We start from the raw sequence: 25,383 nt of genomic DNA, 5'->3' as shown, positions 1-25,383 counted from the left end.
GTGGTCAAAATGGACACTCAATTTAGTAATGCATGTGGCCCGACACAACAGAGTCAGTTTGGGTGTTTCAGCCATAAGTTGAGCTATGTATATCCAATTTGGACACAAGAGGATGGGTTGGAAAGATAAGAAGTAAATCTATAACTTTTAAGAAGAACATAAAACGTTATTTTGCCATTTGAGTGGTCAAAATGGACAATCATTTCGGATAGACAGGTAAGACATCATAACAGAACCAGTTTTGGTATTTAAATCATAAGTTGAGCTACAAGTATTGGAATTAGACATAAGAATATGTTTTGGAAAGCTGAGAAATAGAGCTACAACTTTCATGAAGAAGTCAGAAACAAATGGGAAGTATAAAGGGGTCAAAAATGAGTTCCAATCCCACGGCAGAACACATCTCACATTAAAATTCAGCAATTTCAACAAAACATACAAAGTTCCCAAAATATATTCAAAACCCTAACCATGTAAAAACAACTTAAACAAGTGAAATTATGATTGCACTAACCTTATTAACAAGCTTGAATAAGCTTGGAAATCCTTACTCCTTGGCTTTCTCTTTACCCTTTGAGGATGGTTCTCCAACCTCTTCAAAGCATGAAAAATCAACATTACAAGCAAAACTTGACAAAAGAAATAGTTGGAGCATGATTTAATGCATCAATAACATGTCTAAACCATGAATTCTACTTAACAATTCACAAAACTCAAAAACCACAACTTACTTGCTTTAATGGTAACATCACTTCTCTTTGCTTTTAATTACCAATCTCAACTTCTACTCCTTAATTCTTAAGCATTAAGTCCTATTCTATGGTTTAATTAGGTAGTTTGGTGGTAAATTTGGAGGTAAGAAAATGAAGAAAATGAAAGAAGAAGGAAGAAGATGGAAATGGCGTGGAGAAGAGAAGAGAAGAAAGAAAAAAAAATGTTGTGGTGTTACTTTAAGTGCCAAAGTCAAATTTGACTTCCTAAAATCATGCCAAATGTGTGGCTAAGATAAAGTCCTAAATAATCTCATCCAATGGCTCTAAATATTCATCAAATAATTCTCTTCTACTTATTATTTAACTCCACCAATTAATTAAATTAACTCCACTAAAATAATTCCTCTAGTATATCACACTAGAAATATTGCATTTAATACATAAACTCTCCAAAAATATTCATTAAATATTTTCTACCCACCTAAATCATGCAAACACGCTCCAAAAATAGTAAATAAAATATTAACTATGCATAGTAATTTTTCCGGACTAAAATAATACCAAGTCCCGGACCGATGGTACTATTCACAGACCGGTAAATCACTATTACCGACACTAAAAGAAAAATCAGTCTGTTACAGGGGTGAATTGGGTTTTCAAAAAAAATAAAAATTTAACTTCTAAAATCAAACTCAGAATTCTATAGCAGCGGAAAAGTAATGTGCTAGATTATTTTAATAATCTGAGTGGCCCATGTGATTAAAGGGCTGGTTCTAATTAAGGCGGCCCAAGATGATGGTTATTGGGCTTAATGGATAAGGACAAGTTAGGGTTTTAATACCCTTCCTCTGCCTTATAAAACATAAAGGAATCAACAGCTTAGGGTTAAGAGTGAATGCACAGAAAAGAAAAATAATATAGAGCGTGACGGCTGCCTTAAACACATACGGCGATAGCTTGTTTTTGAGAGCGTGAAAAGAAACTCCCGTAGCTGTTGATAATTCTCTGACCATTGAGAGAAAACTTAGGGACAAAAGGCCAAAGGAAGAAACGTAGATCTGTTGTTACGGTGAGAATCGAATTGCCGCAATGAGGTAATCCATAACATAGATCTGCTGTTATGGATCAAGGTACGCTTCCATTTATTGTCTATTTCTATCAAACAAATTCTATGAACAATAGATCTAGGCTATATTAAAGATTATTCAACATGTGGTATTTGAGCCTATACTTGTTCTAGATTTGTTTAATAGCGTTTTGTTTGGCTTAATTTATGGAAAATTAATTTCATATTGTGATGATTGAACGAAGCCAAAATTATAGAAATTTGAAAAACTATTTATTTTCTTTATTCTTTATAAATTATTTTGTTGTTATTTATAAAGAAAGGTTATGACATCTTATTGTGTTATGTCATTAAAGTTTTGAGATCTTAATTCGCTCTCATAAAAGTCTTGCATAAATCAATGTTCAATGAATGGAAAACTTGTTAGTCACCAAAGTGGCCTTGTTTGGATTATTGTAGACATTGATTATGCAGTTTTCAATTGTTCATGTTTGTGTGATGCCGTTAAATGACATGAAAGTTAAAATTGAACAATTGAGTTCATTGATTATAATTTGTTAGGTTACCCAAAGGTAGACCATTAATTGTAATCAATGGCATTAAAGAGACTTATCATTGTACTAATTAATATGAATGTATATCCAAAGATAACATGCATATTGTATGCAGCATTATTGAATAGGTGAAACGAATAAAAAAAATAGTAACTGGATTCCAGAAAGGAGCACGGGCGTGCTACAATGAGCACGGGCGTGCTATGGACTTCCAGAGAGAAGCACGGGGCATGTTTAATGTAGCACGGGCGTGCCCTGACTTCCAGAAAGAAGCACGGGGCGTGCTGCAATGAGCACGGCCGTGCCCTGACTTCTAGAGAGAAGCACGGGGCATGCTGTAGTGAAGCACGGGCGTGCTTCTCTCTGACTTGCATAAAGGTTCGCAAGTTGCTCCACATCAATGAAAGTCTATTAAAGTTTTTTTTTTTCTTGGCAACATTATTGATTAAAGCTATGCATTTAAATATTACCCAAAGGTGAATCTAGATGCATAATTAAGGTTGTTATTTGTTTGAATCCATTTTATGTTTACTCAAAGCATTAATGTATGAGTATATGTGTAATGTTGCAGCTTCCTTTAACATGTTTGCTATGGGAACTGGATTGATTAAGTTCAATGGATTGAACTATGTTGATTGGTCCGAACAAATCCATTATCAGTTAGGAGTTCTGCACTTGAATCTGGCATTAGTTTCTGAAAAGCCAGCAGTTATTACAGAGACCAGCACTGAAGCTGACAAGTCTCATTATGAGGCTTGGGAGCGGTCTAACATGCTAAGTTTGAACTTAATAAGGATGACAATGGCTGAAAATGTTAAGTTGTCAATGCCTAGAACAGACAATGCAAGAGAGTACATGCTAAAAATTAAGGAATACTCCCAATCGGACATAATTGACAAGTCCACCGTAGGATCCTTGATGAGTGAGCTGATGACCAAGAAGTTTGATTGGTCCTAATCCATTCATGATCATGTGACTGGCATGCAGAATTTGGCAGCCAAATTGAAATCAATGGGAATGGATGTGAGGGAATCCTTTTTAGTTCAATTTATTATTAACTCACTTCCTCTTGAGTTTGGTCAGTTCCAGGTGAATTACAACACCCTTAAGGAAAAATGGAACATTCAGGAAATCAAGGCCATGTTGATACAAAAGGAAGGGAGATTAAAGAAATTGAAGGAACACTTCGTCAATCTCACATTTCATAATGGAGCTAGCAGCAGCAACCACAAATCAGGGAAGAAAGGCAAGAAAAGGGATAGTGCCTCAATGAAGGTGAATGAGGGCCAAATCCGTAAGGAATTGAAGTGCTACTTATGTAGGAAGAATGGTCACTTCAAGAAGGATTGTCCTAAAAGGAAGATTTGGTTTGAAAAGAAAGGTATACTTTATGTTTCAGTATGTTTTGAATCAAATCTTATTGAAGTGCCTAATAATACCTGGTGGTTAGATTCTGGTGCAACTACTCATGTGTCTCATATTATACAGGGATTTCTTTCGATCCAACCCATAAACGAAACTGAAAAGTTCCTATTCATGGGAAACAGAATGAAGGCACGAATAGAAGGAATTGAGACTTATAGATTGATCCTGGACACTGGTTGTTATCTCGATCTTGAAAAGTGTTGCATTCCTTGATTACCCGCAAGTATACGGATCGCAACGTAGTAATAAAAAGATCGATCCCACGAGGAACGGGTTATGTCCACTTTACTACTTATCCTTAACACTTATGTTTACAGCAATAAAATATGAAATGATTAAACTATAATTCTATTTAAACTTTAACTAAATCTGCTACTTAATTCTATTGATAAAGATATAGTAGAATACTTAGAAGAATTGATCATGCATTAGATTTTCTTTTTCTATAGCAAAACATGTAACATGCAATAGACGATTCTTTAATCACATATGGTAAAATATAATTCAACCTCTCACAATAGAATTACTCTATTTATTATATGTATCTCTACATACAACAAATGCCTTACTTTATCAAATATTAATCCTAGTTTTTATTCTTTGATTACTTCAATAAGTTAGACTTAACTTTGATAAAGCAAGTTAAAGATTCACATGCAAATCCAACTAAATGAATTCTATCTCTTTCATCTTTACTCAATTATTTCTTTCTGAGAATATAATTGAGTAAATTTGATTAAACAAAGATCAAAAGATAACTTAAAGAATTTTTATTGAATGAAACCAAATGATATTGTTGCTTTGCATAGAAAAGTAATGAAGCACAATATACAAAAAGTCTTTAATAAAACAAGAGAAAGATAGAAGTAATCAAACTCAAGCCTCCGGAGGGCGTCACACCTCGAGGAACTCCTTGATGTTCTTTGCACAAACAATAATAAGTGACTCTCGTCATCTTATTTCTAAGTACTACTTTATTATTTTCTACTGTATTATAATAATACATTTTGCCTATTGCATGATGCATATTGTATATTGCATATTTTCCTCTTGATTTGGATTACAATTTATAGAAGAGGAAGAGGATGTTGGTTATGATGGTGATTGGTTGGCCAAAAGGTGCTTCAGATGACTCCTTTCGGGAAAAGTCCGGACCTGTGCATGGGAAGACATGATTTTCTGGTGAAAGGGTAGCAGTTGACATTTCTTGGAAACACGACTCGCGCTCGCAAGTTTAAGGATCGCGCTCGCAGTTGTTGCTTATAAAGTCTCTGCCTCTTCTAGAGTGCTTTTCGCGCTCGCGCATTTGAAAGTCGCGCTTGCGAATTATGTTTGGTTCCTTCTGAGCTTTCTGTCACATAGGTCGCGCTCGCACATTCAGGTTGCACTCGTGAATTGTCAGTTCTTCCTTTGCAGCGCGACTTCATTCGCATCATGAATTTTTCTAGGCAGGATTTTCCATACTTAGTCAACTTTTGGTCCTTTTTTTCTATAAAAGCAAGCCTTTTCATTCCTTTTAATCAAATGCATTCCTACAATCACTTTAAAACAAAAGCAACACGAAAAAACGTAAAATGCATAAAAATAAACATGTAATCATGCAAATAATGCGATAATAACATAACAAAATTGCCCGCTTTGTGAAGCTATCAAAAAGTGTCTCTATGTTCCTAAATGTGCTAGAAATCTAGTTTCTGTAGGGAGGTTGGATAATTTTGGTTTCAGTTTTAAGATTTGTAACGGTGTTTTTTCATTATAAAAACATAAATACTATTATGGTTCTGGTACTTTGATTGATGGTTTGTATCATTTTAATCTTGATGCTGAATTTATTGAATCCCTGTTTAATGTTGAACACAATATAGGTAATAAACATATTGCACATAATGAATGTTCTGCTTTCTTGTGGCATCAAAGGTTAGGTCACATATCTAAAGAAAGGATTTTGAGGTTAGTGAAAGGTGAAATCTTACCTCAATTGGACTTCACTGACTGGGATGTGTGTATAGATTGCATTAAAGGTAAGCAAACTAAGCACACATTAAAGAATCCATCCACAAGAAGCAGTGAATTGCTTGAACTTATACACACTGATATATGTGGTCCTTTTGATGTTCCCTCTTAGGGTGGTGAAAAATATTTTATTACTTTTATCGATGATTTCTCACGGTACGGTTATGTATATTTGCTGCATGAAAAGTCTCAATCAGTGGATATCCTTGAGATATTCATTAATGAGGTAGAAAGGCAGTTAAATAGAAAAGTTAAAGTAGTGAGATCTGATAGAGGTGGTGAATATTATGGAAAATTTAATGAAAATGGACAATGTCCAAGTCCATTTGCAAAGTTCCTTGAAAGTCGTGGCATTTATGCGTAATACACAATGCCAGGTACACCTCAACAGAATGGTGTAGCTGAAAGGTGGAATTGTATTCTTATGGAAATGGTTAGGAGTATGATAAATAATTGTACTATACCTTTATCATTATGGATGCATGCATTAAAGACTGCTGCATATTTACTTAATAGGGTTCCTAGTAAGGCAGTTCCTAAGACCCCTTATGAACTGTGGACGAGAAGGAAACCTGGTCTGAGGCATCTTCATGTTTGGGGTTGCCCAGCGGAAGTAAGGATATATAATCCACATGAAAAGAAGCTTGATGCTAGAACGGTTAGTGGATTTTCATAGGATATCCTGAAAAGTCAAAAGGGTATAGATTTTATTGTCCTAACCATAGTACGAGAATTGTAGAGTCTGGTAATGCTCGGTTTACTAAAAATAGCCAAATTAGTGGGAGCAGTGAACAACGTAAGGTGAATGTATAAGAGATTCAGATTGAAATCCAACTCAGGTGGATTTTCCTAATGTCTCTTCTTTGGTTGTTGTTCCACTTGTTGTATCATGGTTTAACAACATGGTTGAACAACAAAACAACATTCCGAACCCAAAAAATGACCATATAAATGATGAACCAGCAAATAATGAATAATTCACGAATGATCAAGTGGTTTCATAAGAAATAGCATTACGGAGGTCACAAAGGCAAAGAAGGCCAGCTATTTCTAGTGATTATGTGGTTTACTCACTTGAGCATGAATGTGAATTGAGCATCGATAAGGATTTAGTCTCTTTCCAGAAAGCCATGGAATGTGATAATTCTGAAAAGTGGTTTAATGCCATGAAGGAAGAAATACAATCAACGAGTGATAATCAAGTCTGGGATTTAGTCGAATTGCTTGAGGGGTCAAAACAAGTTGGTTGTAAATGGGTTTTTAAGACCAAACGGGACTCTAAGGACAACGTTGAAAGATATAAGGCCAGACTTGTTGCTAAAGGTTACACTCAGAAGGATGACATTGATTATAAAGAGACCTTTTCTCTAGTTTTCAAAAAGGACTCTTTAAGAATTATTTTGGCTTTGGTGGCTCATTATGATCTAGAGCTTCACCAAATGGATGTAAAGACAGCCTTTCTTAATGGTGACTTAGAGGAGGAAGTATATATGGACCAACCAGAAGGGTTTGTAGTCACAAGAAAGGAAAATTTGGTGTGTAAGTTAAAGAAGTCAATATATGGACTGAAGCAAGCTTCCCATCAGTGGTATCTTAAGTTCAATAATACTATTACTTCATATGGTTTTATAGAAAACACTATTGATCAGTGTATTTATATGAAGGTCAGTGGGAGCAAGCTCATCATGTTAGTCCTATATGTTGATGACATTCTGCTTGTTGCGAATGATGTTGGGTTGTTGCATGATGTAAAGGGTTTTCTTTCTAAGAACTTTGAAATGAAAGATATGGGAGAGGCATCCTTTGTGCTTAGAATAGAAATATTCCGTGATAGGTCACAAGGACTGTTAGGATTATCTCAAAGAGCTTACATTGATAAGGTATTAAAGAGATTCAGAATGGAAAAATGCTCTGCAGGAATAGTTTCAATTCAGAAAGGAGATAGGTTCAGCGAAATGCTATCTCCTAAGAATGATTTGGAATGTAAAGAGATGGAGTCTATTCCATATGCATCAGTGGTTGGGAGCTTAATGTATGTTCAAACATGTACTCGACCGGATATTAATTTCATCGTAGGAATGTTAGGGCGATATCAAAGTAATCCCGGGATGGACCATTGGAAAGCTGCAAAGAAAGTACTTAAATATTTACAAGGCACTAAGGATCATATACTCACTTATAGAAAGTCCAACCATCTAGAAGTGGTGGGATTCTCGGATTCAGACTATGCGGGTTGTGTAGATTCTAGAAAGTCTACATTTGGCTACTTGTTTCTCCTAGCTGGGGAAGCAGTATCATGGAAAAGTGGAAAGCAATCTGTCATTGCTACTTCCACAATGAAGGCTGAATTTGTGGCATGCTTTGAGGCCACTATTCATGCATTGTGGTTGTAGAACTTTGTCTCAGGTCTAAGCATTGTCGACCGTATAGCTAGACCGTTGAGAATTTACTGTGATAATTCCGCAGCTGTCTTCTTCTCTAAGAATGATAGGTACTCTAAGGGTGCAAAGCACATGGATTTAAAGTACCTATCTGTGAAAGAAGAAGTGCATAAACACAAAGTGTCAATTGAGCATATCGGTACTGATCTGATGATAGCGGATTCTCTAACTAAAGGCTTACCGCCCAAAATCTTCACTGGCCATGTTGATAGGATGGGCATTATAGATAAGTCCTCGTTAGCATGGTGTTCAAACTTGTGTATATATATACATATGATTATTTTGCTCATATTATTGTGACACTTGGGAATTTAATTAAAATGTGTTTTTTGCTTATTTATGTGTTATCCACATTATAGTTGTATACAATAACGGTTTGAGTGAGATAGCAATAACTTTTGATTGTGACAATATATTGTTTGTTGAATAGTTTCTCCATTAAAGTCTTAAGAATTGAGGTGGTCTGTGATATATGGAAGGAATCATGTCGATTAATGACTTGTGACCGCCATAATCCGACCATTTTAATTCTAATTAAGGTAAACATGATAGATTCAAGAAATGCACATGGGCCAAGTGGAAGATTGTTAGATTATTTTAATAATCCCAATGGCCCATGTGATTAAAGGCCTGGTTCTAATTAAGGTGGCCCAAGATGATGGTTATTGGGCTTAATGGATAAGGACCAGTTAGGGTTTTATTACCCTTCCTCTGCCTTATAAAACATAAAGGAATCAATAGCTTAGGGTTAAGAGTGAACACACAAAAAAGAAAAACAATATAGAGAGTGTGACGGCTGCCTCAAACACATACGGCGATAGGTTGTTTGAGAGAGCGTGAAAAGAAACTCCCGTAGCTGTTGATAATTCTCTGACCATTGAGAGAAAACTTACAGACAAAAGGCCAGAGGAAGAAACGTAGATCTACTGTTACGGTGAGAATCAAATTGCCGCAACGAGGTAATCCATAACATAGATCTGCTATTATGGATCAAGGTACGCTTCCGTTTATTGTCTATTTCTATCAAATAAATTCTATGAAAAATAGATCTAGGCTATATTAAAGATTATTCAACATAATGCATTTGTGAGAATAAGTTATTGATTAGAACTTCCTCACAATGCCCTTATGCAGAAAATAGAAAGACTTTGCAAAGTACAGTTATTGATTAGAACTACTTCACAATTTCTTATGCAATATCAAAACTACTTTATGAAGGAAAGCTATTATGTTTAGAACATCCTCATAAAGTTTAGATAAATATAAAAGACTATGTGAGAGACAGCTATTGAAATCTGAATTGCTTCACAAAGCTTCAATCAAGATTAGAAAACTGATTAGAAACCCAAGTAGTGAAATATACTGAAAATGGAAGAACAATTTAGAACTTGGTATATTCACTGAGCAGAAGTCCAGAGTTCTAATGTTCAGAAAAGACAAAGCTTATTCCAGTTTAGAACACCAAAACCATTAACAACTTTTAGCATTTCTAAAATATAAATAGAAGTGCAAGTAAATAGTATCAATCAGAAACTTCAGAAAGTAAAAAGATCAACATAGTGATTTATAATGGTTCGATACTAACTCGCCTACATCCACTCCCCAAGACCCATTTTGAGATCCTCAACTATGTTATCTCTTTTCAAGGGTAAGAGACAAACCAACAGTACAAGGCAATAGATCAACTCCTAGATCTACCCTTTGTCCCACTAGATTTTCCAAAGGTTCTAATTAACCTCGACCCTTTCTGTTTTTGGCAGAGAACAGAAACTCAAATCAAGACATTAGAATCTCTCTCACGGAGAAGGTTGCTTGATAACCTATTTCACAATAGCTTTTCACCTAAGTTATTACACAAAAGTTTATCAAATGAAAACTTGTCTACTAAAGATTACAGAATCTAAATAGACAGACAGAAATGCAAATATAAGCATAAGCAAAACAGTTTTTAAGATTAGAAAATCGTTTTAGAAATCAGAACTGTTTTTCAAAAGAAGTTGTTATAAAATTTCTTTTCTCTTTTAAAGATAAAACGAAAAGGATTAAGATGAAAAGAAATAAAGGGGGTTGAGAATAAGTTTTGAGAGATAAAAAATATGATCAATGGATGAACACTCTTAAAAACTCTTTTCTCCCACTTCTTTTAAAGAGAAGCCGCCTTTTATAGAGAGGGATAAGAATCCCGTATTTAGAAAGTAAAATCTCTTTTTCAAATCAGAATATTGACTTTCCATATTTAGAAGATACGGAGATCTTAGTTACCAAAAATTCTTTTGAGTCAATATTCTTTCTTTTTGGTAAGCGAATAAGAGAAAATCTAACTTTCCTTTAAGAACAAAATTTTCGAAAATAAGGATTTGAAAATCTTCTTCGAAATATTTATTTATCAAAAACGATCGAGACAAAATCTCATTCATTTAGGTAAGAAGATAAAATCGATTTTGGATTTCTTTAAAAGATTTGTTTCCAAAAATGAACACATAAAGATTTTATTCGATTTATTCTATTACCAAAATTGTTTGAGACAAAGTCTCTTTAGGTAAGTGAATAAATTTTGAACCTTTATGAAAATAATTTTCGAAAAACTGAAATAAGCTTTTTCTAAGATATTTATTACCAAAAATAATTGAGACGAGATCTCCTCCATCTTAGGTAAAAGAATTAAGGAACGAAAAAGCTTTTAATTTTTTAAGAAAATATTTTCGAAAATCCTTTTGATAAAGAGAGAAGAAATTAATTTTGTGCTTATAAATGGATGTTCTCTCTATCCTACAATAAATCCTAAAAATCTAACCACTAAGGTCTTCAATAGTCTTCATGATCCTTGAAATTGTAGGACTTGCATTATTTATTTATTACTTTCCCTATATAATCTACATAAAATATTATTAGCACAAATAACATAATTTAAATTTATTTGTTTTGGTTTAATCATCAAAATCTCGAGATAAATATTTGACCCTTGAGCCAACAGCAGCAAGAGTCCGACCCACAACTCCTCCATCACCACCTCCTCCCACGACTCTTGCTCTCCACCATTCGAAATTAGCAAGCCCGAGCAACAAGAAAGGTGCACTAAACTCTCTCTCCATCATATTTTGCCAAATCGCTTCATTGATGAAAATGCTTTAGCAAAAATAGGACTTAGAGATGTTGTATTAGAAACTTTTAAGCGAATTGGGTGGGAGAAATTTATTGATATGAAGGATTTCGTGTATGCACCAATGAATTTAGAATTTTTAAGTTCTTATTCTACTGATATTTTGTATTGCCTGATGAATATCCAAGTAAGATTAAGTTCAGACTTTTTGGCAGAGATTATGAACTATCGGTGAATGAGGTTAGTAATATATTTGGTTTTCCCATTGAGAATGCCCTTAAGCAAATCCCCAAAGATTTTAATGATTGTGGAACATGGACAAGATTGACTGGGCAAATTGGATAAAATCCTAGATTATCGAAAGCCTCAAATTTTTGGCTAACACAATTTTTGGATGTAGTGAGAGTGATGGGTGTTAAGCCTAAATGTACTATACTTTATTTGAGCAATGACCAGGGAATACTTCTTAATGTTGGTTTTTGGTTATGCCAACGATGGTCTAGAATTGCAAGGGCAGAAAAGGGAGCTATAATGATGGGATGCTTTGTGGCCCGTATTACTTCTTATTTGAGAGCGTGGAACCTTGTCCGACTGATCTATGACATTGTGGGAGGTGGAAAGGGTACTAGACTTGACATAGATGTCATGGTGCATATGAGGTTGGTAGAGAAGGTAGGGGATGTGTTCCGTATTGTGGGATCCTAAGAAGCAAGACCTGATGTTAAGGAAACTGAATAGGCTGGTGATACTAATATGGAGGAGGATATTCCACATACATTTCCCGATTTTGGTACTTTTTCTAGTGCAGTTACATTTAGAGCTAGTCCTTCCTTTTAGGGAGCGTCCAAATTGTCCTACGAAGAGGTTCTCGCACGTATGATGTCTAGAATGGACATGTTTGATGCTCGCTTTCAAGGAACAGAGACCATGATTTTTGACCGGTTCTAATCCATAGAAATTATGCAAGGGAGCCTCGACTGTCGAATAGATACCATGCAAAGTCACTATCAGGGAATCGCTAGTCAACTCCAAACTGCGATACAGTTGCTGCAGCTGCATCCACCTCCACCTTTTAAGGAATGATTGTTTTTCATTATTTTTCGTTTTGTTTTTATTTTATTGGTTTGCCCTTCTTTAGTTCTTAATTTTTATTTAGACCGTGTTCTTGTTCGTATTGAGTATTTTGCATATAATGTGTTTTGTTTTTAGTGATTCTTTTTCATAGCTTTGAGAATTCCTGGCGTCGGGCTCTTATTGTATCTTTTCCTTCATTTTTATTGTATTTTTCAATACAATGGTGGCAACGGTTTCTCAGCTCTCATATTCTTTTGCCACATTCTTGATAATATGATAAGTTTAGGGAATTGATTTTACACACATCAGGAACAATATGCTAAATTAAGTTGGGGGAAGGAAAAATTTTAGTTAAAATTTTAGTGTTATTTGTTACATTAGCTTAATATGGTTGGAATAATTGTGAGCAAGCTTGAAAATTATCATAATTTAGTAACTTGTGATAAAGTTAGTTGTTTTTTTAGTCTAGTATGTTTAAGCTTTAATTTAAATTTTTAACTTAACATGCTTCTTTGACTTAACCATTTGTTTCTAAGATCATGAACACTAATTTTTGTGAATTTTATGGCATATAGGTATGTTTTTAATAAAAATTTATTTAACCTTGCCATTTCTAAAACAAATTAGAATTCCCTTTGAGGCAAAATTCTTAATGCTCACATTTAGAAAGAGATTATTTAGGCATTCTTTGTTGAACTCCATATTTAGCCTAAGCAACCTAATTTAAATTATGACCTTTGCAATCAATTTGAACCCTATATCCAAATTTTATTGTTACTCTTATTAAGCCTAGCCATTAAACCAATTTAAATTCTTACTCTAAGTGTAATAATGTATAATTGAAGGATTTGATTTTATTAAAACATAGCAATAAAAGGGAAGAAAACTTTTAATACTAGCAAGTGGAACAATTAAAAAACTCAAAGAGAAACACCCCATAAAAAAAGCAATCAATCAAGAATTCAAGTTTGGGGAATTGAAGCAAGGAAGAAATTATCAAAGTATTATGAAGAGACCTTGTCAAAGTGGCTCTAATTTTTAGCTAGTGAAAAACTTCAAGTTAATCTCCCTTTACAAATAAAAATTTATTTTGATGTAATGAAAATCTTGAGATTATGCATTATTTGTGCTCTTTGTCTATCTTTTATCCTTTCCCTTGTTTAGCTAAATTATACCCTAAAATCCATTATAACCTTAATAAAAGACCTTTTGATCTTTTTAATTGTGTGCATTTCGATTTTGGAGAAGGGATAACTAATTTTGCCTTGTGGGTCCCGTATATCTATGGCACAACCCAAGAGGGGGGTGAATTGGGTTTTCTAAAGATAAAAATTTTGGCTATAAAAACAAAACTCAGAATTCTAAGTGCAACGGAAAAATTAATGAACTTGTGAAAATAAGTTATGGATTAGAACTTCCTCACAATGTTCTATTTAGGAAAAATAGAAAGACTATGCAAAGTGCAGCTATTAGTTAGAACTGCTTCACAATGTCTTATTCAATATCAGAACTGCTTTATGATGGAAAGCTATTGTAATTAGAACTTCCTCATAAAGTTTAGCAAATCAGAAAAGACTATGTGAGAGACAGTTATCGAAATCAGAACTGCTTCACAAAGCTTTAATCAAGTTTAGAAGAATGATTAGAAACCCAAATAGTGAAATATATTGAATGTAAAAGAACTGTTTAGAACTTGGTATATTCACTTCAGCAGAATTCCAGAGTTCTAATGTTCAGAGAAGATAAGGCTTATTTCAGTTTTCGAACATCAAAACCATTAACAACTTTAGCATTTCTAGAGTATAAATAGAAGTGTGAGTAAAATAGTATCAAGCAAAACTTCAGAAATTAAAAAGATCAACACAGTGATTTATAGTGGTTCGGCACTAACTCGCCTACATCCACTCCCTAAGACTCATCTTGAGATCCTTAACTATGTTATCTCTTTTCAAGGGTAAGAGACAAACCAACAGTACAAGGCAATAGATCAACACCTAGATCTACCCTTTATCCCACTAGATTTTCAAAAGGTTCTAGCTAACCTCAGCCCTTTCTGTTTTTGGCAGAGTATAGAAACTCAATTCAAGACATTAGAATCTCTCTCACGGAGAAGGTTGCTTGATAACCTCTTTCACAATAGCTTCTCACCTAAGCTATTACACAAATGTTTATCAAATAAAACCTGTCTACTAAAGATTACAGAATCTAAATAGACAGACAAAAATGCAAATATAAGCACAGGAAAAACAGTTTTTCATATTAGAAAATCGTTTAGAAAATAGAACTGCTTTTCAAAAGAAGTTGTTATAAAAATTCTTTTCCCTTTTAAAGATAAAAACGTAAAGTATAAAGATAAAAAGAAATAAGGGGGTAGAGAGTAAGTTTTGAGAGATAAAAGATATGATCAATAGGTGAATACTCTTAAAACGAAAACTCTTTCTTCCACTTTTTTTTTAAGAATGAAAACGTCTTTTTGTAGAGAGGTCTGTGACTCTGGTTTTTAGAAAGTGAAGATCTCTTTTTGAAATCAGAATATTGACTTTCCTTATTTAGAAGATACGGAAATCCTTGTTACCAAGATCTTTTGAGTCAATATTCTATCTTTTTGGTAAGAAAATAAAATACAATCTTTCTTTCCTTAAAATAAAGAATTTCGAAAGTAAATGCTTGAATCAAATATTTTCCGAAAAGATTTTTCTTACTAAAACGAATTAAAATAAGATCTTCCTTCATTTTAGGTAAGAAGATAAATCAAGATTCTTAGATATTCAAAGAAGGTTTTGTTTCCGAAAATGAAGTGCATAAGATTTCCATTAGATTTATTCTTATTACCAAAATTGTTAGAGACATGATCTCTTTAATTTAGGTAATTTGAATATTTCGATTTTTTAAAGAGATTTCGAAAAACAATTTTTAGAGAAAAGATTTATTTTGAAGAATCTATTTTTGAAAAATAATTTTGATGAGAGAAAAATTAGTTTTTGTGCTTATAATTGAATTTTCTCTTTATCCTACAATGAATCCTAAAAGTCTAACCACTAGGGTCTTCGGATGTCTTCATAATCTTTGGATTTGTAGGACTTGCCTTGTTTATTACTTTCCATATGTATTATGCATAAAATATTATTAGCACAAATAATATAATTTAAATTTATTTGTTTTGTTTTAATCATCAAAATTCCAAGATTAGAATTTGACCCTTGAGCCAACATGCCTATGAGAATGCTGAATTTATATTGTTAAACATCTTGTTTAAAGGTTAATAATTTTTGTGAAAATCCATATTCTTTTTGTCATAACTTGAATAATTATTGGTGTTGAAAATTTTATTAACTTATGTTTAGATTAAGGAATGTGTTTTGTTGAGAATTGAATTTTTGCTAGAATATAATTAGCATAGGAAACATTTGATTTATTCTCATATTAATAATTTTTGATATTTTTGAAATTGTAAATATTTATCTCCAACCACATTAAGCTAACTTTGTTAGTTTGTTTAGCTTGTGTTTTTCTTTTATTAGCTTTGTTGCTTAAGGACAAGTAATGGTTTAAGTTCGGAGAATTTTGATAGACGTTATTTTTATATTATTTTTAATATAGTTTTTATTAGAAATTTTAGTATTTTTAATTACTTTAATTAGTTTTTAATTGAGTTTTATTTATATTTTTGTTTAAAGCTTCCTTGAATCACCTTTCACTTGATCTTGGGGAATTTTGCAGCATTTCCATAGAAAATCAGTCAAAAATATAGAAAAGAGTGTTCCTAGGTTCAGAAGCTAGCACGCCTTGGGCGTGTTATCTAGCACCCTTGTATTGTGTTGAATTCAACAGAGGTTCAGAAGCTGGCACGCCCGAGCCATGATAGAGAGCACGCCCGTGCTACAAGAGGCTGTCGATCTTTGAGTATGCTCACTCCAACACAGCCCGTGCTATAACTACCTTGAAGCCTTCAGGCCCTAGCACGACCAAGCCGTGCCAAAGAGCACACCCATGCCACAAGCAACTGTCGATCCATGAGCATGCTCACTCTAGCACAACCCATACTGCAACCACCTCAGGGACTCAGAGCCTAGCACATCCAGACCGTGTAGGACAGCACACCCGTGCTGAAAACCATTTTACTTTGGGCTGAGAACGTCAGTTCTAGCCCGTGCCGCTTGCATGAACCCACATGAGATGCTTTTTTGACGTGCCAATTAAGTTTAAATCCTATTTAGACGCTGGAAGAGTCCTAATTAGGAAGAAATATAAAGCCTAAACAGTTTTCTACCTCAAAAAGATTTATTACTCTATCGGAGATCCACTTTCCTAAAGGAACACGAAGATATTTTCTGAAAGTCTATCTAAAGAGAGAGAGACTAGCTAGGATTGAGAGTGCTGAAGATTAGTGTCAAGATTCCAGGAAGTTGTTCAAGCTTATCGTCAACTAGTTTTTATTCTAAACTCTCTTTTTTTGTTTATTATTTATTCTTTATAGGATTATTTACAAATTTAACTGAGTTTATTTAATTACTATGTCGAACTAAACATACTAGGGATTTGATGTAGCTTAATTTCGATTCCAATTTATAATATTAGATTTGTTTTTCTTTGTTCAAAGTATAATTTATTATTAAACTTAATGCTTCCAGGTAGAGTTTTTTCCCTGAATTGATTTATTTCATTAATCACTATCGGGAGAAGGGTTTCTTATATGAAAAAGGTAATAATTTACATGAATAATAACTTGATGCAGAAGCTATATGGTTTGACTCGTGAGGGTGTTCATAACTTAATGACCTTAGGTTATGAATTCATAAACAAACCATAAAACTTAATGATTTAATTCATGTTTGCTTGCACTATTGGAAGATAGGTAATTAGATTGGGTTAAAATAGCTAGCAATACATCGGGAGAGCTTGTTAGTGATGTTAGGGTTGTTTTCCCTACTTGAACAATTAAAATTGATTATCAAACTAATAAAATAAATTGAATAGAATTAAGTGAAATCAAAATCTCTAGTAGCTTCAAATCCTTGATTCCTTTTCATCGAATTATCTTGTTTGATTTCTTTTCTTTTACTTATTTAAATTTTTAAAATAATTCTTCTTATTGTTGTAGAAAAAAATAGTAAGTTAACACAATTTTGGTACTTGGTATACAATCCTTGTGGAACGATACTCTACTCATTCTTTATTACTTGTCGCGATTTTGTGCACTTGCGAAAAAGCCTAGCATTTACCTTGATACCCATTATTTCAATTTTTATCTAGTCCTAAAAATCATGGTATTTAATTAACCAAGAATCATCAAAGAATGACAACCATCTTTTTAAATCATAACTAGGTCATACCAAGTCATACTCCTTTCAATTTTCATAGTTGGCTTTTTTATTTATATTAACATATCAACCTAACCATATTCATTTTTACCTATCTAATTCATACACATAAAACATATGCATTAATTAATCATTATTTGAGCAACTTATCTCCACATGCTCTTTGCCACACATAAATTCATTTACCACCAAAAACACTGCATCCAATCCAGGCAGAAAGATGTGGATAATATTCTTTTCCTTGAGTTGTTAATGAATGCATAACATTAATTAAATATGGAGAGCATGTCAAATTAGCGTATTAGGCTAAGCTACTTAATCCAAATACAATTCTACAATTCTCAGACTATTTAGGGCTAGCTAAGAAACTATCATTTCTAAAATTTTAAGTAATCACACAAATCTTGTTGGATTGAAAGGTGAACACCTGCCTTCAGATTTCACTCATACAAGATTAGAAAATTTTGCTTTGATCTGAATTAGTCCGAACATGTTTATCAACTGTTATTTCTAAAAATTTATGTAATCACACAAATCTTGTTGGATTGGAAGGTGACCACTTGCCTTCAAATTTCCCTCATACAAGATAAAAAAATTTGGGCTTTGATCTGAATTAGCCCAAGCGTGTTCACCAATTGTTTGTAGTTCAAAATCTGCAGGGATAGAGTATTTGATCCTAAACTTTTCTAAATCTTTGTCATCTAAAATTGACTTCAACTCGGATATTCTCTTTTTTTAGGAGAAGTGCCTTTGTGCTTCTCTTTATGGTTTTGGCAGGAGGACTCATATATATCTGAACATAAGAAAGACAAGGATGGATATTTCTGTTTCTAATAAGAATTCTAGAAGCCCTAACTCTTTCTAAAGAAACTACAATAATGGACCTACAAAGACTAAAAGAAAAACCTCCAATTCTAGTTCTTTACAGCTAGAAGAGATACAGCTAGAATCGACATCGACTAATCCTTTACTCTTCCTAAAATAAGCAAAACTCATTTTTGAAGGGAAATAAGAGAATGAAACAAAAAGGGAAAAAGAGAGAAAGATGTTATCTTAGAAACAAAGAAGATTATAGAAGAAAAAAATGCCAAAGAAATGAAGCAACTGCAGTTATACAAACAAATTGAGAAGGCAACTAAAGGGACATCAGTTTTGAAGTTAATGGTTTGGCACTTCAAAGGTCACATCCATTTAAAATTTCACATTAGACTAGATGATCCTGCTTAAAAGAAAGACTAAAACTTATCAACTTCTGCAAATTGCCTTTAGAATTAGGGCACAAATATGCACTTGAAGATGAGCTTCGACAGTTGGTCCTTTAATGAAAAACGAACATAAATATTTGATATATTCAAAAACTTTTGATAGATTAATTAAATGAACCAAAGGCATGTCTGTAATTTTATCAATGTAATTATACCAAATGTTACATAATCATTTCAAATATGTAAAGCTCGGTCAAAAATTTATATTTATTTTACATTTAATCATCTGAGATAATTGCGTGGTCATTAATGCCTTGTCCCTTGCTCGGAACAAGGCAACACATATGTTATTCCTTTATAAATCCATGTATGAAGTTCACTGGAATAGACAGAAAAATATATCATCGCAACTATCTATCTTATTTGATTATCTTTACTTTATCATTTTCACTTCTATGAGACATAATTTATAAATAGATAGATGGATATAGATTATAGTTACATATATATATAAATATGTCACTAAACAAATGGATTTCTAATACGGGCGTTCTAGCAAGTTTGTGCTATTTATGAGTACCCCTGCACATTTGACAAAGCTAAGGGCGTCCAAAATCCAGTTTTCGGAATTAGGACCGTTGATTCCAAACCGGTGGGAACTAGAACCGGAATCAGTCCGAAACGGTTTGGTTTCGGTTTCACCAGTTTTGAAACCGTGAACCGACGGTTCACAAAACCAGTTAAAACCGATGGTTCTAGTTCTGGTTAGAACCGTCCGGAACCGGTCGAAATCGCCTCGAACTGGTCGGAAGCTGGCCGGAACTATTGATTTTAGAACCGTTAAGAAACCAGAACCGGAACTGGAACCATTCGATTTCAAACCATAACCAGAACCATTAATTTTTGGTTCAATTTCGAATCTAAAAGATTTGAAACCGCATCCGACGATTTCGAAACCTTGGCCACGTCTGGACGGAACTAGGGGTCTACGGTGGCTCCCTCCCCTAGCAAAAATCTTTTTAAAGAATCAGCCGTAAAATATTGAACTTTTTTTTTTTTATTTTATCATTTAAAATAGTAAATTTTTTCAAAAAAATTACAGGCTTCCTCACTCCCCTTGAACAAACCGAAAACGTTTTTCTATCCGTTATCTCAAATTTTTTGTCATCGTAGAAATGGCAGCGGCAGAGGCTGTATTCCCTCTATTCCTGACCCATGCTTCTTCCTCTAAATTCTTCTCATCATCCAAACCATCAACGGCACTGCTGTCCATAAATTTCCATAATCCGTGTTTTACTCCTCTCGTTTGTCGAAATTTCCCACTATTTCCTCTCACCAACAGCCACCTAACAACTAGAAAGCTTTCCTTTAAAAGATGCTCCACTACACAAGAACTAACAGCGGAGACCGAACTACAGCAAACCCAGGAGGAAACAGTCCAAAAGAGAAAACTATATGTAGTTAATTTGCCCTGGTCTCTTTCAGTTGCTGATATCAAAATCCTCTTTGGCCAATGTGGGACTGTGACAGATGTTGAGGTTCTTTCAATCGACAATTTCTTTCTTTAGTCATTGTATTTAATGTGCTGATGATGTGGGTTTCGGTTCTTTTGTTGTTTAATCCAGGTTATAAAGCAAAAAAATGGGAGAAGCAGGGGATTTGCATTTGTGACTATGGCTTCTGGGGAGGAAGCTCAGGCTGTTGTTGATAAATTTGACTCTCATGTAAGCATTTTTTTTTTCCATCTTTTCCCTTTTTATTCTATTACTTTTATGTTTGATATAATATTGGAAGTAGAAAATTGTTATTTTATCGAGAAAAAGGTGGCTTTTGTTTGATTTATCTAGTATATTGGAATTTTCTGTAATTCATTTTTGGCATATAACTTGTCAAGGTCAAGTCAAGTAATGTTAAAGTTTTGCTTCAGTTCTTTTTGCTAGTTTGTAAAAGAGAAAGGAAAAAGAAGGAAAGAAAGAAAACGAAAGAAAAGCAAACCTCTCTTTGTACATTCTCTTCATTCGTTTTGTTAAGCTTTATTTACCTGAATTCTAAACACTTGACGGTCATTCTTTGGCTTTCACAGTGTGTATGTGATACTTAAATAGTGTTTCTTCTTCTTCTTTTTTTTTTTTTTCTTTTCTTTCTGTTAGTTGTATTATTAACTATTGTTTTTCTTGATTACGATTAAGAGGATGTAAAATATTGGGTGAAGTTGCAAATTGAAGTTTCCTTCTAGATTTTGTTTTATACACCTAGTTTGGTATAGTTCATTTGAAGTTTAGTTATAAATGATAGAATTTGATTTTGTGAGATTCAGTTCTACAAAATTGATTTCATAGAAGTAAACTGAACAATTTCTTTCATAATAAACATATTCACATGAATTCCCAATGAGTTCCATAAGAATTTTAGAGAACGAATTCATACAAAACAAGGCGTTAGGGAAGCAAGATTATCATTTTTCCCTCTCTCATTTGGTTTAGCTACATCTGAAGTTGAATTCAAGACCAACTCATATCTCGTTTGGTTTAAAGAAAAATAAGAGAAAATAGCAGGGATTAGAAACTGATAGAAAGAGGGAGGAGAGTGCCAAAACCACATATTCTTTATAAAATCAAATTATTCTTTTGTTTGACAATCTCATATCACTTGGCAGGTGAAAATCCTTACTTACGTCAGATAACAGTTGACACTTATAACAGACTTTAACAGACGCTAACAGCCTTAAACAGCTTTTCCCATCTAAATCTTTTCAATTTGAATCCAAGACCAACTTTTATCTAGTTTGTTGGATGAAAAATGAAATAAAATTGCATGGTAGGTAGAAACTGATAGAAAAAGACAGAGGAGAGTGCCAAAACTAATTATTATCCATCATCAAATTATTATTCATTGACAATCTCAATATTACTTGGAAGGTAAACGTCCTTGATTACATCATATAACTGTTGAGACTTATAACAGACAGTAACAGACACTAATAACCTTAAACAACTTTTCCCGCCTAAATCTTTTGATACATGGGCTTCCAAATGCGCTTGATTCTTTTATGTTTCATCCTCACTTCGCAAAATGATAGTCCTAAGATTGCTATGAGTTCGATTGCCATTTTCCCATATTGTATTGAATGGATGCTACTGCCAATGTGTTTTCATTTTATGATTTTCTGCTGCAGGAAATATCAGGGAGAATTATTAGGGTGGAATATGCAAAGAGGTTCAAGAAACCTTCTCCTCCACCCCCACCAGGTGCCCCTCCCAAGGAGACACGACACAAGCTTTACGTGAGTAACATTGGTTGGAAAGTTAGAGCAAATAACCTAAGAGAATTCTTCTCAGCTAATAATTTCACCCCAGTTTCAAGTAGAGTCGTCTTTGATAGCCCTACAGGGCGATCTTCTGGCTATGGGTTTGTATCATTCGTGACAAGGGAGGAAGCTGAGGCTGCCATTTCTGCTTTAGATGGAAAGGTAAAAAAGAAAACATAGTCAAACATGCATTTCACTTGACGAGTGCTATTCATTTTGTATGGGCTTGAGAAGTTGGTTAATTGCTTTTGTTGACTGAATAAATTATAATATGTTACGGTCCCTTCATATGGGTCTGGTTATGAGTCTATGGGATAAGTGTTCAGGGTGAGTTTTTGGGTTGGGTGAGATCTTTCTTCCTTCCACCTATGTTGACAAACTTTAGAGAGAATCTGCAATCTCTTGGAGCTCGTTAAGAAGGAACTCTAGAATCTCTGAGTTTGGCCTTTGTTTAAAATTCTGCTTACATTTTTCCTTGATATCACAGCATTTTAAACAAATAAATGCAAAGCTAAATACTACCCACCACCCATAAATAACTACCAATTACAATAGATAACTTGCTTAACAACCGCATTAATACCTACTAACAAAGAAACTGATAGTAACATGATAAAAACTGAATAACTAAATAAAACTGCCTTAAATATAGCAGTAAAAACTACCCTAAGTACAGCAGCTCCATAACATTATACTCCTCGAGAAGGCATTTTTCCTTGAGTGCAAATGATGGATGATATGCAATCTTCAACTTGAAAAATGCGAAGCAAACAAAATCTTATCACCCTCTATTATTGCTGCATGTAAGAAGCTGTTTATTGTGCTTATATATTTAATTAAAAATCCTAATCAATGACTTTTCTAATGTTTCCTCTATGTCAGTCTCGAGTTGCTTTTAATCCCTTCCTATCTGGAGGCTGCCAAATACAAGCAAGACCCTCTAGTTGTGCTAATAATAATTGTTGTTTGATTATTTCTTTCTTTTGTTCTACTTTGTCTTCTAGAATCATAAATATTAAGACTTGAAATGGTTGTTGGAAAACTATTGGCTTTGCAACAATTCTAGGCTGTTCAACTTTACCAACTTTCGTAAATTATTAGTCCTTATAGGTGGCTTCAGAAAATCCAGTTTTCTGAATTTTGAAACAATGGTACTGCCCCTAGGAAATGCTGAACCGGCTGAACCTGCTAGAAATTTTTCTTTCGGTGGTTGACTATGGCTGCTCCCTTCCATTGTTGATGTTTGTTTTGAATTAGTTTTTCATGTCGGACTTTGTTGACATCTTGTTCATCTAGGAATAATGTCAGAATTGCTGTTGAATAGAATCGCCCATAAATTTTGGCTCTGATACCAAAAATTATGGTCATTTGATGTGGATTTGGTTATGGATCTATGGATAAGGGTTTAGGGTGAGTTTTTAAGGGTTGGGTGAGATCTTTTCTTCCTTTCACCTATGTTGACAAACTTAGAGAGAATCTGCATTTTCTTAGAGTTAAAAAAGAAGAATCTTTGAATCTTAGGAACTCAAAACCTTTGTTTAAAATTCTGCTTACATTTTTTCCTAATATCACAGCATTTTAAACAACTAAACAAAGCTAAAACTACCCGCTACTCACTACAATAACTATCCACTGATAACTACCTATTACTATAAATAACTTGCTTAACCACCCACCTATTAACAAAGAAACTCATAATGACATGGTAAAAACTGAATAACTAAGTAAAACTACCTTAATACAGCAGTAAAATTACCCTAAGTACAATAGCTGCATAATATAATATTTCCCATAGTTGATATCGTAGTTTAGGATTAGAATAAAGGTTGATTTGACCCTTGAACTTGTTTAGCGGGATTAAAAAGATTGGAGGAAAACGATATATGAAGTATATTGTATCACTGTATAATTTTTAAAAATAATTGTTAAATATGGAATAGAGGAAAACGATATATGAAGTATAGTGTATCACTTTTTACCTTGACTAATGATTTTGAGTTCATAAATATGTATTAATTTGAATATTTCAAAATGGACCTTTATTACTGAGTCATTGCATATGAAACTTATACATTTCTCATGTTGAACAGATTAAAGTTATACTCCATGTGCTTGATCTGCATATTTTTGGCGCAAAACAAGAAAATCTTGTTAAATTGAATCAATTCATTAATTTATAAAAATTTTAAAACATGTTCAAGAGGCTAAATTGGCAAGTCGAATCTGACATTTTTAATCATTTTAAACAAGTTCAAGGTCTAAATTGGCTTAAAAGGCCAAATATGACATTTTTTATCCCGCTAAACAAGTTTAAGGTCCAACTTGGCCTTTATTTCTTTAGGATTTCATTAACTTGAGCTTTGTGGTTAAACATTTCAGTTTATATCTTATTTTAGCCTTGATACGGTCATTGTCGAGCAATGAAGTTGGGCATCAGCAATCTGTTTTTGTGCTGTCAATTTTAGCAAAAGTTAGGACTAAGCTATAATTTTGTTGTGGCCTCCATAGGTGATTTCCAATCAGTTCACATACCACTGCCTCATCTATGTTCTGATTTCTGGAAGTTTTTTTTTTCTTGTTATTTCTTTCATCAAGTCTTTGTTTCTTTTTTCTTGTTTAAGTGAGAAGGCAGGCATAAAAGCGAACCCCTTTTTTGTATAAATGAATTTGAATTACAAAGTTCATTTTATGAAGGCATCTTCATAGTGATTATGTTCCAACATTTACACGGATCATGTATTCTCTAGTTTTAGTCTTCTCATCTTAGGTGCATTTTTCTAGCTAAGCATATTTTCATACATCTTGCAGGAATTAATGGGTCGACCACTTCGCTTAAAATTTAGTGAAAATAAGCCTGATGAATCTGGAAGCGAGAAGCAAGATGAAGAAAATTTGGAGGCCCAACCAGAAGAATAACAAATCTACTGATTTACTGGCAGAATTACAGTATATATAGCAGCAGCAGAAATTTTAATCTCATCAAGACATGCAAGGTGTTCTCTTTTGTCTGCTTAATTTTTCCTTCTCTTCTTCAATAAGTTACAAATTTGCCTAGTTGTTTGTATAAAATACCTATATACATTATTGTGTTAAACGTGGACATCTGTGTAGAACCTTTTTCTTTTTGTAAATTGTAATTATTTTAAATGAAGCTGTTTCCACCA

General features: G+C 33.6%; 1 protein-coding gene across 1 annotated transcript; it reads left to right on the top strand.

The window, feature by feature from the left end:
• Positions 1–20,014: 20,014 nt before the first annotated feature.
• LOC105641827 (RNA-binding (RRM/RBD/RNP motifs) family protein) lies at positions 20,015–25,383 on the top strand. Its single transcript, XM_012226440.4, has 4 exons — positions 20,015–20,450; positions 20,538–20,636; positions 22,088–22,381; positions 25,028–25,383. Exons 1-4 carry the CDS (start codon positions 20,088–20,090, stop codon positions 25,133–25,135), a joined length of 864 nt encoding a protein of 287 aa, XP_012081830.1. The 5' UTR covers positions 20,015–20,087; the 3' UTR covers positions 25,136–25,383.

The sequence above is a fragment of the Jatropha curcas genome, chromosome 11, assembly GCF_041381405.1.
Source record: "Jatropha curcas cultivar XTBG-Jc1 chromosome 11, XTBG_Jcur_1.0, whole genome shotgun sequence".
NCBI lineage: Eukaryota > Viridiplantae > Streptophyta > Magnoliopsida > Malpighiales > Euphorbiaceae > Jatropha > Jatropha curcas.
This window is presented reverse-complemented; position numbering and strand designations above follow the sequence as displayed.

Excerpts from the sequence above, each read along its gene's own strand:
- LOC105641827 (XM_012226440.4), top strand. The coding sequence starts at position 20,088 with ATGGCAGCGGCAGAGGCTGTATTCCCTCTATTCCTGACCCATGCTTCT. Across the intron at positions 20,637-22,087 it reads TTGATAAATTTGACTCTCAT|GAAATATCAGGGAGAATTAT; the intron begins GTAAGCATTTTT and ends TTTCTGCTGCAG. Across the intron at positions 22,382-25,027 it reads TTTCTGCTTTAGATGGAAAG|GAATTAATGGGTCGACCACT; the intron begins GTAAAAAAGAAA and ends TACATCTTGCAG.